The sequence below is a fragment of the Capra hircus genome, chromosome 24, assembly GCF_001704415.2.
Source record: "Capra hircus breed San Clemente chromosome 24, ASM170441v1, whole genome shotgun sequence".
Lineage (NCBI taxonomy): Eukaryota > Metazoa > Chordata > Mammalia > Artiodactyla > Bovidae > Capra > Capra hircus.
The window spans coordinates 33,077,109-33,094,112 of NC_030831.1; the positions used below are offsets into that span (position 1 = coordinate 33,077,109).

The window sequence follows — 17,004 nt, forward strand, 5'->3', positions numbered from 1 at the left end:
GGAAAAATATAGGCCTATTGTTTTTAAAGTTTTGAGTTAATGTGGCATTTTCCTTAGTTCAAATATTTATATTCCCTTAATTTCTAGTACATCCATTTTTTTTGGTAGTAGTGATATGAATATCAATGTATGATTCAAAACCCCAATGGTGATGAGGGGACTATTAAAAATGATATAGTGAGAAAGCAGTAGAGCTGAAAGAAGAATGAAAATGCAGTTAAAAACAAAATAGAGGTACCAGTGTCTAATATCTAAGGAGAAGAAACTATTTTTTTGCATGATGGTAAGATTCTATGGATAAAGATATGATGTATGTGTGTGTACATATATATATACACACACACGTATCATATACAGTGGAATATTACTCAGTTGTTAAAAAGAATGAAATAATGCCACTTGCAGCAACTTGGATAGACACAGAGATTATCAAAGTAAGCAAAGAAAGCCAGAAAGAGAAAGACAAATACTATATGCTATCACTTATATGCAGACTCTAAATCTAAATTTGTGATATGTTCACAAATGAACTTATCTATACACAGAAACAGACTCATAGGCATGGAGAACAGACTTGCAGTTGCCAAGTAGTAGGGGGTGGGGGAGGGAAGAACTGGGAGTTTGGGATTAGTAGCTGCAAACTTTCATACATAGGATGGATAAACAACAAGGCCCTACTGAACAGCACAGAGAGTGATATTCAATACTCTGTGATAAATCAAAACAGAAAAGAATATGGAAAAAAATTTATATATATGTATGTGTGTGTGTAACCGAATCACTGCTGAAATTAACACAACACTGTAAATCAACTATAATGTAATAAATATTTTTGAAGAAAAAGGAGTTCTATTCCACAACCTCTCAGTAACCTGGAAGGGCTACCCATTTGTACCACATGATGCTCTACCAGTAATAAGAGGCTGAAATGGTGACCAACTCCCCAACCTGGCACGGTGTACTCTGCACCCTGTATGTCAAACCAACCAGAACAGACTGGATGCAAGCATTTGGCAGGGTTCTTACATTGCTGAGCCTCCCTCCTCTCAGCTTCGGCATCCCTCAGGTGCTTCCCAAAGTTGCGGGTCCTCAGTTCCCTCATCATGCGCCCTGCTTCAGCCAGCTCTCTGGAAAAATCACCTGAAGGCACCCTGTTTCCATCTCCCTCCGTCCCAGATATCTGCTTCACGAGAACTGGAAAACATCAAGCTGTTTATTAATCTGGGAATTCGGGACTCCAGGAGACTACTAAGAAAAGAGGCAGGGACTTTAATAGAGGGCTCGTATTGGCTTTTCAGTATCACTATAGGCTCTTTTTCACAATGCTAACTCTTTCTTTGTACAACAAAGACTAAAGTAGTATAAGAGATACTTAATCGGGCTGAATAACTCTTCTTACTGTGCACATTCCGGATGACATTTTTAATCTTCGAGTCCAGCTCTTTTGCACTTTGGGTTGTCTGATCAATGTTGTTATATAATGTTTGTGCTTTTCTGGAATTTATTTGAACCTATATGAAGAGTGAATTGATGAGTAACAAATTAAGTTGTTTGGGGAAAAAACTAGCAACAATTTGAAGCAAAAAATGAGTTAATGCTATTGACCTAACATATTACCTTTTCTTGCAAAGTTTCAAATTCACGATTCAAGTTACTCAGTTCTTTTTCCAGACCATCCATTTTTGATTTATGATTTGAAATGGTGGGACGGTAGCTGAGCAGCTGGTTCTGGAAAGTAAAATACCAAGTTAATCACACTCTAGAGCAGAAATTTGGAGTAAGTCTTATCAACTTGGTAAACCTGGTGATGATATGAAAAGATTCATTGAGCAAGACCAGTGTTGGTCCTTAGAAAAAAATACGGTTCTTTGAAATAGGCCTCATGAAGAATTTATGTTTTGATGTGGTTCTAAAATAAAGTAGGAAAATTTAAAGACAAGAAGAGACAAGATACTTTACTTGAATTAATGACCTAACCTTATAGAAATGAGGATGATGTCACTTACTTGATGTATTAATTTTTAGATTATATAATAAAGTCAATTTTTAAAATTTATATTTTACTTGATTATGCTAAAAGCAAGTGTCTATGGCTACTCTGTTGAAAGAATCTATAGATTCAAAGAATTATAAAGCAAGAGAAAAACTCAGAACTCATTAAATTGAATACCCTCATTTAATAGGAAAAAAATGAGAAAACAGAAGCCTAAAAAAGTTGGGTGATTTGTCCATGCCTTGGAAGTACAGATGGTCCGTGATCGCTTCAAGACCAAAATCCAGGTCCCCTTCCTCTTTTGGGTACTGAATGGCAACATTGCTTTTAGAGGGACACTGCTGCATATGGCTTCCCTGGTGCCTCAGACGGTAAAGAATCTGCCTACAATACAGGAGACCCAGGTTCGATCCCTGGATTGGGAAGATCCCCTGGAGAAGGGAATGGCTGGCTACCCACTCCAGAATTCTTGCCTGGAGAATCCCATGGACAGAGGAGCCTGGTGGGCTACAGTCCATGGGGTCGCAGTCAGATATGACTCAGTGACTAACACTGCTACTATTGCTGCATATAATATCTAGAATAGTAATTACTTTCAGTTTGGGGTTGTTGTTTTTTTAAGTTTTAACTTTTTCCTAATATTTGGTTGCACTTAGCATACAGAATCTTAGTTCCCCGACCAGCAATCAAACCTGTACTGGAAGCACAGTGTCTTAACCATTGGACTGCCAGGGAAATCCCTCAATTTTTTGGAAAAATAAATGTGTGAATATCTTGAAAGTTTTTACAAGAAAAAGCAATATTACTATCTCTACTTGTACATAAGAGCCAGCGTTGGGTAAAAGAACACAGGCTTTTCAGCTGAGGGCCAAACCCTAGGTGCACCACTTCACAGATAAGCCCACTGGGCCTTATATTAAGCTGCTGGGTTCTTTTTGGTGGCAAGTGGGCTAATGTATTATAAAATGTCATGTATACACAGAACCATTCAAAAAAGTTGGATGCTTTGTCATACATATTCCTGCTCAGTTTTCACAGTGTTTGTGTGATATTGCAAGAAGATTGTTCTATTTTAATTGTGCTGCAGGAAAACGAAGCACACGATTGCAGGTCAGAACACCTGGATAAGAGGTATAGTGGGTGAACATACTCTTTAGAATTTCGTCTTGGTGTGAATTCTTCTAGAACCACCACATACTAGCTGTGTGATTGTAGGCAAGTTACTTGGCTTTTACATACCTGTAAAAAATAGCACTATTTTCCTCACAGGGTGTTGTAAGATTTAAGGAAAGCACTTAGCACAGGGCCCTGGGCACAGGATGGATACCACAATGTTCGTCCCGTCCCTTCCTTGAAAAAGTGCAAGACTGTATTGATGACATCGGTCACTAAAGTGCCTTTTTTTTCCCTCTGAACACATAAAAGTTTTTCCCCTCTCCTCTCCATATTAAGCCTCCTGCTTCTGCTGCTGCTGCTAAGTCACTTCAGTCATGTCCGACTCTTCTCAACCCCATGGACTGCAGCCTACCAGGCTCCTCCACCCATGGGATTTTCCAGGCAAGAGCCTGTTAACCATGCACTAAAATTACCTTAATGGGATGGAAAAGAACCATATTTTCCAGCACTATATATTTTTCCTCTAGGTACTCAACCATAGCCACTAAGGGTTTCGAAGCAGCCTTCATTCCCAAAGCCCTTAATTTTCCCTACTAGCTTAGGGCTCATCTCACCTACTGAATTTTGTTACTTTTGAGTAGATTTTTTAAAATTTCTGTGATTTTCAAATTAGATCTTCTCACATTTACCTTTTCTTGTTTGGTTTCTTGTGTTTTAAAAGTTTTTCTAATTTCTTGTTTCTTTCACTGGATGTCACCCTGTTAAGCAGTTTTCAGACTGTCCTGTGATTTCCGTTTTTGCTACAGGGACTCATCACATGACTGCTGCTTCTGCTGCATGTCTTTCTCATTATCTTTCACAGTGTTTTCAGGCTCATTCTGAGAGGGTCTCTTGTGTCCTGCACTCTCTTGTGTCCTGTCCAGTGATCTCAGGGTCATCATCACTCCCGCTCCAGGCTCCCCCAGTCCAGGACCAGGTCTTACATCGGCAGCTTTGGACTTGCACACTATGGTGATGCTGACAATGTCACATTGCAACACAAATCCTGGTCTGTGAATCTTGTCCACGTCCTGGCTAGAAGGTTGTAGCTTTCCTAGTTCTCATATAGTTGTTGCCTAACAATGGGAACCGGGCAATTTCAAGTTTGTTTCTTCAGCCTTCATTTGTAGGCAGAAAAGTCCCCATTCCCCCCAGCCAAGAAGCCTGACTCCAGCCCATGGGGCACTTTCAGCCCCAATACTTCTCAGGATACCCTCTTGGCTACCTTCTTTCCAAGTGTACATAGAACATTCTCCAAGATGACCATGTTCTGAGCTATGAAACAGGTATCAACATACCTAAAGAGAGCTGGAATCATAAAGCATTTTCTCTGATCCCAACAGAGTTAAACTAGAAATCAATTAATAGAGAGTTAACTGGAAAATCTCCAGTTTGGAAATTAAACAATATAGTTCTAAATAACTTAGCGATCAAAGATATGTCACAAGGGAAATCAGAAAATCTTTTGAACTGAATGAAAATGGAAACTGACACTTAAAAATGTGTGGGATACAGCTAAGGTACTGCTTAGGGGAAAACTTATAGCATTAAATGCTTATATTAAGAAATGTTTTGGATCAGGAAACAAGCTTTTATCTTAAGAAACTAGAAAATGAATAGCAAACTAAACCCAAAGCAAGCAGAAGGAAGAAAAGATATGGATAAGAACAGAAATCAATGAAATTGAAAGCTGAAAAACAACAGAAATCAATGAAATAAAAAGATCAATAACACTGATAAACCTCTAGCCAGAATAAAAAAGAAAGTGATAAGACACAAATGACCAATAACCGGAATGAATGAGAAAGCATCACTACAGACTTTGCAGATATTAGAAGGATAATAAGGAAAAATTATAAACAATTATATGTCAATATATTTGGTATTGATAATTTACGTGAAATGAAAAAATTACTTGAAAGGCACATATTACCAAATATCACTCAAAAAGAAATAAATAATCCTAATTGTCCAATACCTATTTTTAATTGATCTGGTAGTTAAATTAAAAGAAAAACATTGAACAAAGAAAACTCCAGGCCCACACGGCTTCACTGGAAAATTCCACCAAACATTTAAAAAAGAATTATTGACAATTTCATCAAAATTTGCATTTGAATCTTCTGAACACTAGATACTGAGATAAAGACTATGAGAAAAATGAGATCAGAAACATTCAGTACATAAGGAATGTTCACTTAGAAGTGTCAGTGTTCTGTGTTCACTGTACTTTTCACCAGGAGAAATCTACTCTTCATTTAGAGCAGAGGAAGGACAGGTGCCCTGAGCCTTAAGAGGAGTCAAGCTCTCCATCCCTCCCTGCATGAGGAGTATTCATTCACGCAGCATCTGTGAATCCACCGCATAACTGCTCTGGGCCAGGCATCGTGTGGGACCCAGGGGCACTTACCCTCAAGTCCTTGGTCTGGGTCTCCAAGCGCCTTATCTGCTCCAGGGTCCCTGCGCTGACACTCAGGCCCTGCAGCTGAGACTTGACCAGGCGCAGCTCATCGTCCATGGTGGCCAGGTCGTTCAAAAGCGCCATCACACAGCTGTCACAATCTGTGGGGCCACAATCAGAGGCACACGTGCTGCGGGCTGGAGCCACAGGAATGCAGACCAAGCCCCAGGGCTGCACAGCAGCCCAGTTAATATACACATAGCCCATCACAGGCAGAAATCACCATCCGGGACTTCTCAGAGAAGGATGCAATTCTGAAAAAGGGAGATCTCTAGATGGGAGCATTTGACAAAGAAATGGTGCAGTGGGGAGAATGAGTAAGGATGGTCAACAGGTACAAACGTCCAGTTATAGAGGAAAACAATTATTGTATATTCACGCATATATGTGGAATCTAGAAAAATGGTACAGACGAACCTATTTGCAGGGCAGGTACAGAGATGCAGATGTAGAGAATGGACAAAGACGGGGAGGGGAGAGTGGGACGAATCGGGGAGTGGCACTGACATGCCCACCACCATGGGCAAAGTAGCTAGCTACTGGGAACCTGCCGGACAGTGAAGCGAGCTCGGCTCAGCGTCTGTGATGACCTAGAGGGGCGGATGGGGTGAGGGCAGGAGGGAGACCCAAGGCAGAGAGCATACACGTATATGTATGTAACTGATTCACGTCATTGTACACCAGAAACTAACACGAGATTGTAAAGCAGCTATACTCCAAGAAAAACATTTTAAAAAATAAAAAAACAAGAGAAGTAACTTAGCATGTAAAAGGTACAGCATGATGACTATGGTTAAGGACACTCTATTATATATTTGAAAATCACTAAAAAAGCAGATCTTAAAAATTCTTAATGCACAGAAGAAAATCTATAACAGTGTGAATTGATAGATGTTAACTAACTGCGGCGATCATCTCACAACCTATACATATATCAAATCACTATGTTATAGACTTTAATACAATGTTGCATGTCAACTGTGTATCAATACAACTGGGCAAATAAATGGTGAACCTATGCAACTTGTTGCTAACTTTGTATGTGGAGAAACGAATAATAAATAGTTTTTATTTATTGAGTGCTTGCTATTTACAAGGAATCATGATGAGGGATTCATAAGCATTTTTCCAACAACTATATGAGGTTAGTATAGTTACTATCAACCTCAGTTTTACCATTGCGCAAATGATGAAACAGGCTTGAAGAAGCAAGGTCACTGGCATGAGATCATACAGATATTAGTTGGCAGAGACTGGATTTGACCCTAAGTAGCCCTGCTGGAGGAGGGCATGGCAACCCACTCCAGTATTCTTGCCTGGAGAATCCCATGGACAGAAGAGCCTGGTGGGCTACAGCCCACGGGGTAGCACAGAGTCGAGATGACTGAGGCGACTTGGCACACATGCAGCCCTCCTTCCACCTCCTCCCACCAGCGCTTCCCCATGTCACAGTCTGGGGTTCACAGACCTGAAGCTGAACCCCACAACCTGGAAAGGAGGGGGCACTTTCTTTACTCACCGTCACATTCTTCTCCGGGACCATCATCTTTGGGTTCCTGGCTTATGCAGTCTGCAATGAGGAGTAAACAAAGAAGGCAGTGCTCCTAAACTTACTCTTCATGTACTTTTTAACTTGGCTTTTAGGAAAGCTAGTTTCAGAAAATTTCAGTCACCCAACCACCCAGTATCGCCAGCTCTTCCCTTCTCCCTCCTTCCCTGGGGCCACTGTTCTGAGAGCTGTCCTGGATCCCAGCAGTCTGGCTGCAGGAAGGTCTCTTGTGGCCTCTCTGATGATATATTGTTTCTTCTCTCTAAAGGGTCATGTGATTCCTATGAAGTTAACACTTCAACTTGTTACTGTTGCCTTCATTTGGTGGCCTCTTATACAACTGGTGATGTCTCTTCCAATATCATTGGAGAACATTCAATAAACACTCACTGAGTGCCTTTGACTCCCTAAGTTCCATGACCCAGTGCTAGGGGCAGGAATACAAAGATAGAAGAAGACAGAGTCTCTGCTGTCCTATAGGCGCGGGTTCAATGCTCCTTAATGGTCAGGGAACGTAATGGTCCTGTGGGGGAGGTAGACACATTTCACAACAGTGTGACGGAGGCTGTAAGGGAGATATGCACACACACTGGACTAGCTTCACCAACTATTGCGTGCACACGCTGAATCTTGAGGTTCTCAGCTACAGGCAGGAAAGGCTAATGGTCATCCTTGGACATTCTTCACTCCGCTAACTTCTACTCCTTTCCCCATACCATGCATCCTTAATACTGAAATGTCCTCTCATTTCCCTCTGAAAAACCATCTAACTTCATCAAAGGAAAACTCTAAACTCGAAACTTTCTTAGACATGCAACAAGGAGGCTTTCAGGTGTGTTCTCAATGGCAGGCAATACTCTACACTTTGTCTGTATATAGATACGTTTTAAACCATGTTTGCTTTTCATCATAAAAAATATATATAAGTTTACAATGGAAAATTTGGAAAAATCAGAAAAATGATACAACATTATCCTTGATCCTACCACTCAAAAACAATCAATGTGTCCCCAGTGTATATTTGCATACACTTTAATTTATTATATGTAATCATAGGTTTCTCTTACTCATCTTTTTTTAAAAAATCCTTTTATTCACTCTTACATGTATATATAAGAAGGACTGATGCTAAAGCTGAAGCTCCAGTATTTTGGTCATCTGATGTGAACAAAAGATTCATTGGAAAAGTCCCTGATGCTGGGAAAGATTGAGGGCAGAAGGAGAAGAGGTTGTCAGAGGATGAGATGGCTGGGTGGCATCACTGGAAGCAATCAACATGAACTTGGGCAAACTCTGGGAGATGGTGAGGGACAGGGAGGCCTGGCGTGCTGCAGTCCATGGGGTCACAAAGAGTCAGACAGGCCTGGGTGACTGAACAACAACAATATATACGTATAGCTGTGTCACCTTATTTCCTCAATTAGACCGTGAACTCCTTATAGGCAGGAAACAAGGTTCTATTTCCTTCATAGACTTCTGCAAATACAGCTCCTTGGACAGTCTATGGGGAACTTGACTTACGAGGAGGACTGATTTATCAGTGCAATTTTCTCAACAAGTATGAGTTTTGACCACCAAGGAATCTGTTACTAGGTAGAAAAAAAAAAGAATGAATGAAAAAGGGGTCGGGGGAGGGAATCCCACAGGGACAAATGTGTCTCATGTGTGAACATTTTATTCCATTCGAGGAACAAATAATTACCATCCTCATTTCAGGTTGCTTATTTTTGTTATTAGAGGAGGCACAAGGAGGCTTGAAAAGGCATCCCTCTCAAAGTATGATGTGTTTGATGTTGGAACTTCTCCTGAACACCTCCAAGGACCTCCAGAGAGTAGAACTCATCTCCTTTTAAGCCAGTCCTTTTCATCTTTAAACATCTGACACTTCCTATTTGGAATGATTTACGATAGGCCTCCCTCTCGCTTCCACTCCTGGAAGCGAGTTCCAGTGCTTAAGTCACATAGAACGAGACCCACCCTTCTCCCACACATGCCCATTTCAGATCTGTCCTTTCCAAGTCCACTCTCCACTGCCCTCTCCACAGGGCTACAGGTCCCTTCACAGTTTCACTATCTTTCTGAAGCGTGTCTACTGCTTTGTAAAGACAAACCCCCACACCCCCAACGGAGGACCTGCATGGGCAGCGGACCAGGGAACAGTAAGCCACCTGGTTCTGGACACCAGAACTTGGTGGAGGCAGTACGAGGCGTCTAAGGGGCCATGTCACTCTTTTGATTCATATCAAACTCACCACCGACTGAAACCTTAGCCGTGACTCACTTACCACTACAGGACTGACCACATGCAAGCCTCAACATAATTTTGTCTGGTTAGAACTGGCCCCTCACTCCAGGCTGCTGAGGACCTGTTTTATTCTAAATGTGTCATAGGAGGTGTTTTCTGGCTCCTCCACCTTTGCGTCATCTGATAACTGAGTGGGCAGGCCTTCTGTATTTCCGTTCAGGTCAACGATATTGAACAAGATGGAGCTCACACGAAGCCCCAAAAAGTGACCGCAGGCACCTCATTCTAGACTGACAAGGAGCCATTTACTCTGCAGTCCTTTGGGAACAGTCATTTGAGCAGATCTAATCCACGCATCCAGGGTGTAGTTCTTTACCTTGTCTATAAGATGAGAGATTTTATCTAAGGATTTGGTATTGTACTATACAAATGGCATTTTCCTGATAAATCCATTAATATTCTCCATTAGACAGAGGATGAGGTGGTTGGATGCCATCACTGACACAACAGACAAGAGTCTGAGCAAACTCCAGGAGACAGTGGACTGGGAAGCCTGGCGTGCTGCAGCTGGACATGACTTAGTGACTGAACGACAACAAATATTTTCCTTCAAAGAAGGAAACGGAGACTCTCTCTTTTTTCCCCAGCTTCCTTTTTCTCCTAATCCATCTATACTAACTTCCAGTTAATGTCTTTTTCCTGGTAGGTAAAATCTCAATTATACACTCACATTCTAGAATAGTTACTGCTTTAGGAGAAGAGCACTTTGAATTCTTCAGATACACACACAAAGGAAGCTGATGAGAGAATAACCTTATAATGGCAAAGAGAGATCTCACCAAAATCACTGAAAATAGGGTCTAAAGTCATTTGGGCTATAATTAAAGAAGTTTTAAAAAACAATTTACCTTAAAAAAAAACCTACTTGAAGCTAAGTTATTCATCAAAGCTGTGAGTACTACCTAAGCGTTCCCAACTTTGTCAAAACAAGGGCACAATTTGCTACGTGCAGTTGTGTGCGTGCTTCCTGAAAAGGTCTGTTTGGCTTCTTTGCCTGCTATGATATACCAGTTTGATAAAGGTAGGTTAACAGAGGTGTGAGTTGATCTTACCTCCGTTCAGGGGGTCACAACTGCCCAACTGGCCGTTGCTGTTACAATTGCATGGCTGGCAGCTGCCTCCAAATTTCTGGGGATTTCCAAAATATCCGGGAGCACACCTACACAGAATACAAAAAAAGAGAGGAAACACCCAAAGAATGAGTCATTGACTCCACCCAGTTTTCTCAACTTCCCTGTTTGGGATATCGTAGCCCTGTGGGAGAAAAGGCTGACATAGATTTGCATGAGTGAATGTATCTCAGTAGAGATATTTGTGACTTGAATGGGAATGGTGAGGGTGGGAGGCAGGCAGAGATTTCTCCCTTCCCCCTTGACACGCAAATGACATACCTACAGCCAAATGGCAGATGAACAAAACACAAACAGGAGTCAGTGGTCTGACCAGTATGGAAATTAGGGATGGGTAAATTTTATGCAAGAGCTGAATTTCTGAAGATATCACACAATTACATACTGCTTAATTTACAGCTAATTTCCTAAAAAGGTAAAAAAAGGAAAATTCATACAATTTCAATTTTTTGCATAAAGGGGGATTTTACTAATATTTCTTATTGTACTATTCCAACTCTGAATAATTCATATTTATTTGCACTAATTACTGCAGTGATGTACATAAGGGGCTTAAATAACTGAGCAGTTACAGCTGCTACCTTGGCCTGAGGCCTTATTATTCTAGATGATTTAGTGATGAGATGTCAGTTCCTTATTTATAAGTTAAAAGATCATATTTCCTTGATGGTGAGTTTCTACTTTTCTCAAACAACAAAACAAACCCATGTTAATGTTTCTGGAACTGGGAGGTAAATCAAAACATTTCTGTTCATTAGCAAAGTTCCACTTCCCCTCTATTACCCACCCCCCCAATTGTCATTAAGTTGGTATGTGTGTGTTGTTTTATTATCAGTGGAACTGATAGAATCAAGGAAATATGGCATTTGACTCTCTTCCCAAAATTTCGGGCTTCCCATGTGGCACTAGTGGTAAAGAATTCTGCCTGCCAATGCAGGAGACCTAGGAGACAAGGGTTCAATCCCAGGGGTGAAAGATTCCCTGGCGGAAGAAATGGCAACTCACTCCAGCATTCTTGTCTGGAGAATCCCATAGAGAGAAGCCTGGCAGGCTACTGTCTATGGGGTCACAAACAGTTGGACACGACTGAAGCGGCTGAGCAGGCATGCAACCCAAATTCAAGCTTTGTATCAAAGAATTTCCAGGCAATTTAAATACGCTTTTCCAGTGGATAAACTGGTGATGTAGTGCAAAGGACACAGGTTTGGAGTCAGTCAGATCTGGCTGCATGGATTCCTGCTTCATCACCATGCGTGTAATCTTGGGCTTATCTGAACCTCACAAGCTTCCACTTCTTCATCTATTCCTCTTATAAAAATGTAAGCTCCATGAGGATGTGATTTTGGGAGGCTGTTTTGCTCACTGATACATCCTTAGCACCTGGGACAGTGCCTGGGCACATATTAGGTATCAGATATAAATACATGCTGAATGAATGAATGAAAAATTGTACTAACCGTATCTATTTTGGTGGATGGATATAAGATAAAAGATAAAGCAGTAAAGAATCTAGTACAATGCCTGCATATAACAGACACTCAGTAAAAGATAGCTACTACCATTTTAAGACATGATGAAAATATTCATGTAATGGTATGTATGTACTGTATGGTATTACATGGTATTCATGTAATGGTATGTATGTATGTACTGGTATCATTTGGAATGACTACATTTCAGAAAGTGGATAGGAAGTAGAGAACCCATGTATTCCCTAATTATCAGGAAGGTAACTAAGTTGAGGTGGCTTATCCAAGTCTACTAAGCAGGCCGTCCTAATAATAGGGCTTTCCTTGAAGTGGCCAGCCCCATATTCTGCCTCCTAACCACGCTACCCAAAAGATCTCGGTTTAAAATACTTTTTCTTCAGGTGTCTCACTTGTATCTAAACTTTCTACATAAAAGATACATATTTACAAAATACCTTACTTAAAAGTTACATAAATATTCCAGAAATTTTATTCTGCTTCTTCCTTAATCTTGCAAAGCAGAATAAACTTTCTGGAATATTTATGTAACTTTTAAGTAAGGTAATTTGAAAAGACTCTGATGCTGGGAAAGATTGAGGGCAGGAGGAGAAGGGGATGACAGAGGATGAGATGGTTGGATGGTATCACCGACTCAATGGACATGGGTTTGGGTGGACTCCGGGAGTTGGTGGTTGACAGGGAGGCCTGGCGTGCTGTGATTCACGGGGTCCCAAAGAGTCGGACACGACTGAGCGACTGAACTGAACTGGTGCCTTTCTTCTTAATTAGCCATGGTAGTGGCTAAACACAATGGACTAAAGTAAAACTTCCTGATTTCATACATGACATTGGTACAGCAAATGAAGAGCCGAGAGAGCTTCTGTCATCTGTGGCTCTGAACAGCTGAGGGAGAAACTTGTCCCAGAGCATGGGGTTGGCGGTGGGGGGGGGGGGTGGTCCGCAGTCTGGAATGTGAGCTGGGAACCCTTCCCTGCCCTTCCCCCAACCTCTATCCAGCTCTCCTGCATACATCTTTATTCTTCACTCCACACTGTGCTTGTATTTATCATTGCAGAGCTAACCACGAGTGGCTGATGATGCCTGGCAGCCTGGCACAGAGTGGGTGCTCAATAAATGTCTAACAAGCGAGAAAATTTGACATTAAAATGGCATTAAACTGTAGAAAAGTTTTTTACACTTGATGTTAGCCAAAAGGCTGAGAAGCGATAGAAAAATTTTTAGCGATGGAAAAGTTTTGTTTCTTTTTTAAACAATACTTGCTTCCTTGATGTATGATCAAATGTAACAAACCTAAGCTGAGACTACTGTTAATTAAGAATTTCCCTTTTCCAATCAGCTGCCTGCCAAATGGATGTCTCCTCCAGACTGGTGCTGTTTTCCACTTCACTGTTTGTGAAGAACTGTATGGAGCATTAAATTAGGAAGCCTCTCCCAGATGCCCCATAGCTTTCAAATCATGGAGCCTGGAAGGCCCTTCCAGGCCCACTCCCCACACTACCCATCTTTCCTGTCTCACTCAGGGTGGCTGCCCCTTCCGTCCTTCCCCCTTCAGTTCTAGTGGGATGCCCCTCCTGTTGCAGCCTGATTTAGCCCAGTTCCCTCTGTTTTAGGGCTAACCCTGGTGACTTAGGCTGTAAAGAATTCACCTGCAATATAGGAGACCTGTGTTGGGAAGATCCCCTGGAGAAGGGAATGGCAACCTGCTCCAGGATTCTTACCTGGAGCATCCCATGGACAGAGGAGCCTGGTGGGCTACAGTTCATGGGGTCACAAAGAGTCAGACACGACTGAATGATTAACACTTTCACTTTCTCTATTTCAACAGCCCTTTGTATTCCTATTCACCACTAGACTGGAAAACCCTTGAGGACAGAGTCTGTGCTCTGGTTCCTCCTGTGTCTCTAATGCTCAGCACAGTGCCAGGCAGATACTGGGATAGAAAGAATGACTAATAGATGTGAGACAAACATGAGCTAGGTTCCCTTTGCAGAAGTGAAAAACAGAAAAAATTTGAATTGCTCCTTTTTACCATGGGATAGTGTCCAGACCCTCAGCTGATGCCCATAAAAAGGGTGTCCCCTCTTCCACTCATGGCAGGTACCCTCGAGGCCCTTTGACTTGCTTACATTACTTCCCTGACCTGAGCTGTCTTCCAGCTCCACCTCCCAGCTCCACTGGGTTCTAGCCATCCCCTCGACCTACGTAAGTCCCACCTTGTCCATAAAATGTTTCAGATACCCCTAGTCCACAGTAGCCCCCCTTACGATAAAATTCAGTTGAATTGATTTTGTGTGTGTGTGTTTTTTAATTTGGTAAACTCTTCTAAAGTTATCCAGAAAAACAATATGCCAGAATAGTCCAGGAAAAAATTTAAGTAAGGGTTATGGAGGGAACCTGGCTCAACCAAACAGTCAGTCATTTTATAGTTTCAGAAATGATTCAGAAGTGATAATGCCACAAGAACCAAATAAAATGTACAAATCCCCAAGTCCATACAGAAACTTCGTACACATTTAGCTTCAGTGAATGCCTTCCCTGGTGGCTCAGTTGGTAAAGAATCCGCCTGCAATGCGGGAGACCTGGGTACAATCCCTGGATTGGTGAGATCCCCTGGAGAAGCTTCAGTGAATTCATCTAACGGGACCCAGGCAAAGAGGGATGAGGGCATGAGCGTATGGGAATCTGTGTCCCCCATCAGTCTGCGGGCACACATCCTGTGGTGAGCATAACACGAGGGATGTGAGCCTGCTCTCCCTCCAGCTGGGCTCGTCTCTCTGTGCCTCTCCTGACATGAACGCTTCCCCCTACAGAGTACAGTTCTAGATGAAGCCATATGCTGTGCACATTTCATGCAGCATGGTCCCCCTGGATTATGGAGACACAGAATACTGGAATAGCCAAGGTTATTTGAGCTCTGGTCAATTTTTGTCCTATATGTTGACCCTAAGTCTATCTGCCATGTGAGAAGCAACACCATAAAAAAGGCGAGGTTTCAATATTTCACTAACATTGAGATTTGAAGTTAAGAAGTAAAACCACTAAAGTTCAAAAACAGGGATTTCCCTGGGGTCCGGTGGTTAAGATTTCATCCTCCCAATGCAGGGGGGATGGGTTCAATCCCTTATTGGGGAGCGAAGATCCCATATCCCTCACAGTGTGGTGATATAAAACCGAAAAACCAAAATAGGTATAAACATTTATATCCAACTTTCTCCAAGGCCAAGAGTCAGGGGGATGATGGAACTTACGTGGAACTTCCTGGCCCTGACATGATGTTATCAATGAATACTTATTATTATGGAAACAGACTGAAAATGAAAGTGTTAGTCACTCAGTCACGTCTGACTCTTAGCGACCCCATGGACTGTAGCCCACCAGGCTCCCTCTCTCCATGGGATTCTCTGGGCAAGAAGACTGGAGTGGGTTGACATTTCTTTCTCCAGGGAATCTTCCTGACCCAGGGATCGAACCTGGGTCTCCTGCACTGCAGGCAGATTCTTAACTATCTGAGCCACCAGGGCACCCTGCAAGGAACAGATTACTAATATATAATTAAATGAGAATATAAGTCAAAACAAAAATCAAAACTGAAATCTATATTATTTTTAAAGAAAAAGTCTGTGCATATAGAACTGACATGTAAGAACGTATAACAACTTTTTGGGGGGGTCTGCATGTGGGATTAGTTCCCCAATTAGGGACTGAACCTGTGTCCCTTGCAGTACAACCAGGGGACCATCAGGGAATTCCCTTCAGCAAATTTTAACCATGGTTTTCTGTAGGCAGAATAACTATGAACACCACAGTAGGTGGGCAGGCGTGAGCATAGGGCAACTGTAAGGGTGTGGTACTTACTAGTTTTTTGCCTTATTAGCTTTTGGCGCACCTGTTTTATGGGGATTCCCAGGTGGCACTAGCAGTAAAGAACCTGCCTGCCAATGCAGGAGATAGTAAGAGACATGGGTTTGATCCCTGGGTCGGGAAGATCCCCTTGGAGGAGGGCATGGCAACCCATTCCAGTATTTTTGCCTGGAGAATCCCCACGGACAGAGGAGCCTGGCAGGCTATACCCATGGGGTTGCAAAGAGTCGGACACAACTGAAATGACTTAGCACACACGCACCTGTCTTACATCATTTTCATAATTTATAACACTTTTTATAATTATGTACTGATCTTATGATAGTTATTTTAAATTTTAAAATGTTATCCACATGATTCATTTTACTGTTACTTTCCCAGATATAAATGTATGTGTATGCTCTCTTCCTGTCTAGATGACAAGTATCTTTTGTACCCTTCACAATAAGTGGGCAGAATAGCTAATTATTAAATATTGTTCAGGAAAAACGCAAGCTTGGCTCTGCGGAGTACATACCTTCCATTCTGTAATATGTATTCTTTTGTTTCCCAAACATTATTAAACACCTATTATATGAATAGTAGCTCACTAGGCACTAAGGGATTCAGAAATGGGTGAGACACAGACTGTCCTGCCAGTGTTCATAATGTTGTGTGTGCATTAACAGGGGTGTGTGTGTAGGCAAATCTAGGGCTGTGGATATGCGTGCATGAGTGGGAGTATGTAGAGTTGCATGTTTGGATGTGTATATTTGGGGATAGAAGTTTGAGTTTCGATGGTGGTAGGAATATGTAGATATATGTCTGGGTAGGGGCATGCAGGAGTGTGCGTGGGAGTGGGGGTATGTAGGCATATATGTAAGCACATGGGCATACAGGGGCGTTTGCTAGAGTGTATAGGACTATGACATATTGGCCCTAATTCTCAAATTTCCACATGTACAAACCAAGGAAGAGAAGGAAGTTAATGATTTATGAAGTGACAGTCTTGTGTTTTTCCCAAGAGACCTTTTCCCAGCCTCAGAGAAACCAGAGGCCCCACCCCATCTCTGAGCCCCAC

General features: G+C 42.0%; 1 protein-coding gene across 2 annotated transcripts in view; it reads right to left on the reverse strand.

Moving 5' to 3' along the window:
* Positions 1 to 17,004, reverse strand: part of LAMA3 (laminin subunit alpha 3) — a 255,539-nt gene that overhangs the window by 51,105 nt on the left and 187,430 nt on the right. For both annotated transcript variants that reach the window (XM_018039638.1, XM_018039637.1), the window contains 6 exons: positions 10,516 to 10,622; positions 7,129 to 7,179; positions 5,559 to 5,710; positions 1,618 to 1,728; positions 1,400 to 1,511; positions 1,027 to 1,194 (listed from right to left, as the gene is read on the reverse strand). In XM_018039638.1, coding sequence (XP_017895127.1) covers positions 1,027 to 1,194; positions 1,400 to 1,511; positions 1,618 to 1,728; positions 5,559 to 5,710; positions 7,129 to 7,179; positions 10,516 to 10,622 — 701 coding nt within the window. The remainder of the gene's footprint in view (positions 1 to 1,026; positions 1,195 to 1,399; positions 1,512 to 1,617; positions 1,729 to 5,558; positions 5,711 to 7,128; positions 7,180 to 10,515; positions 10,623 to 17,004) is intronic.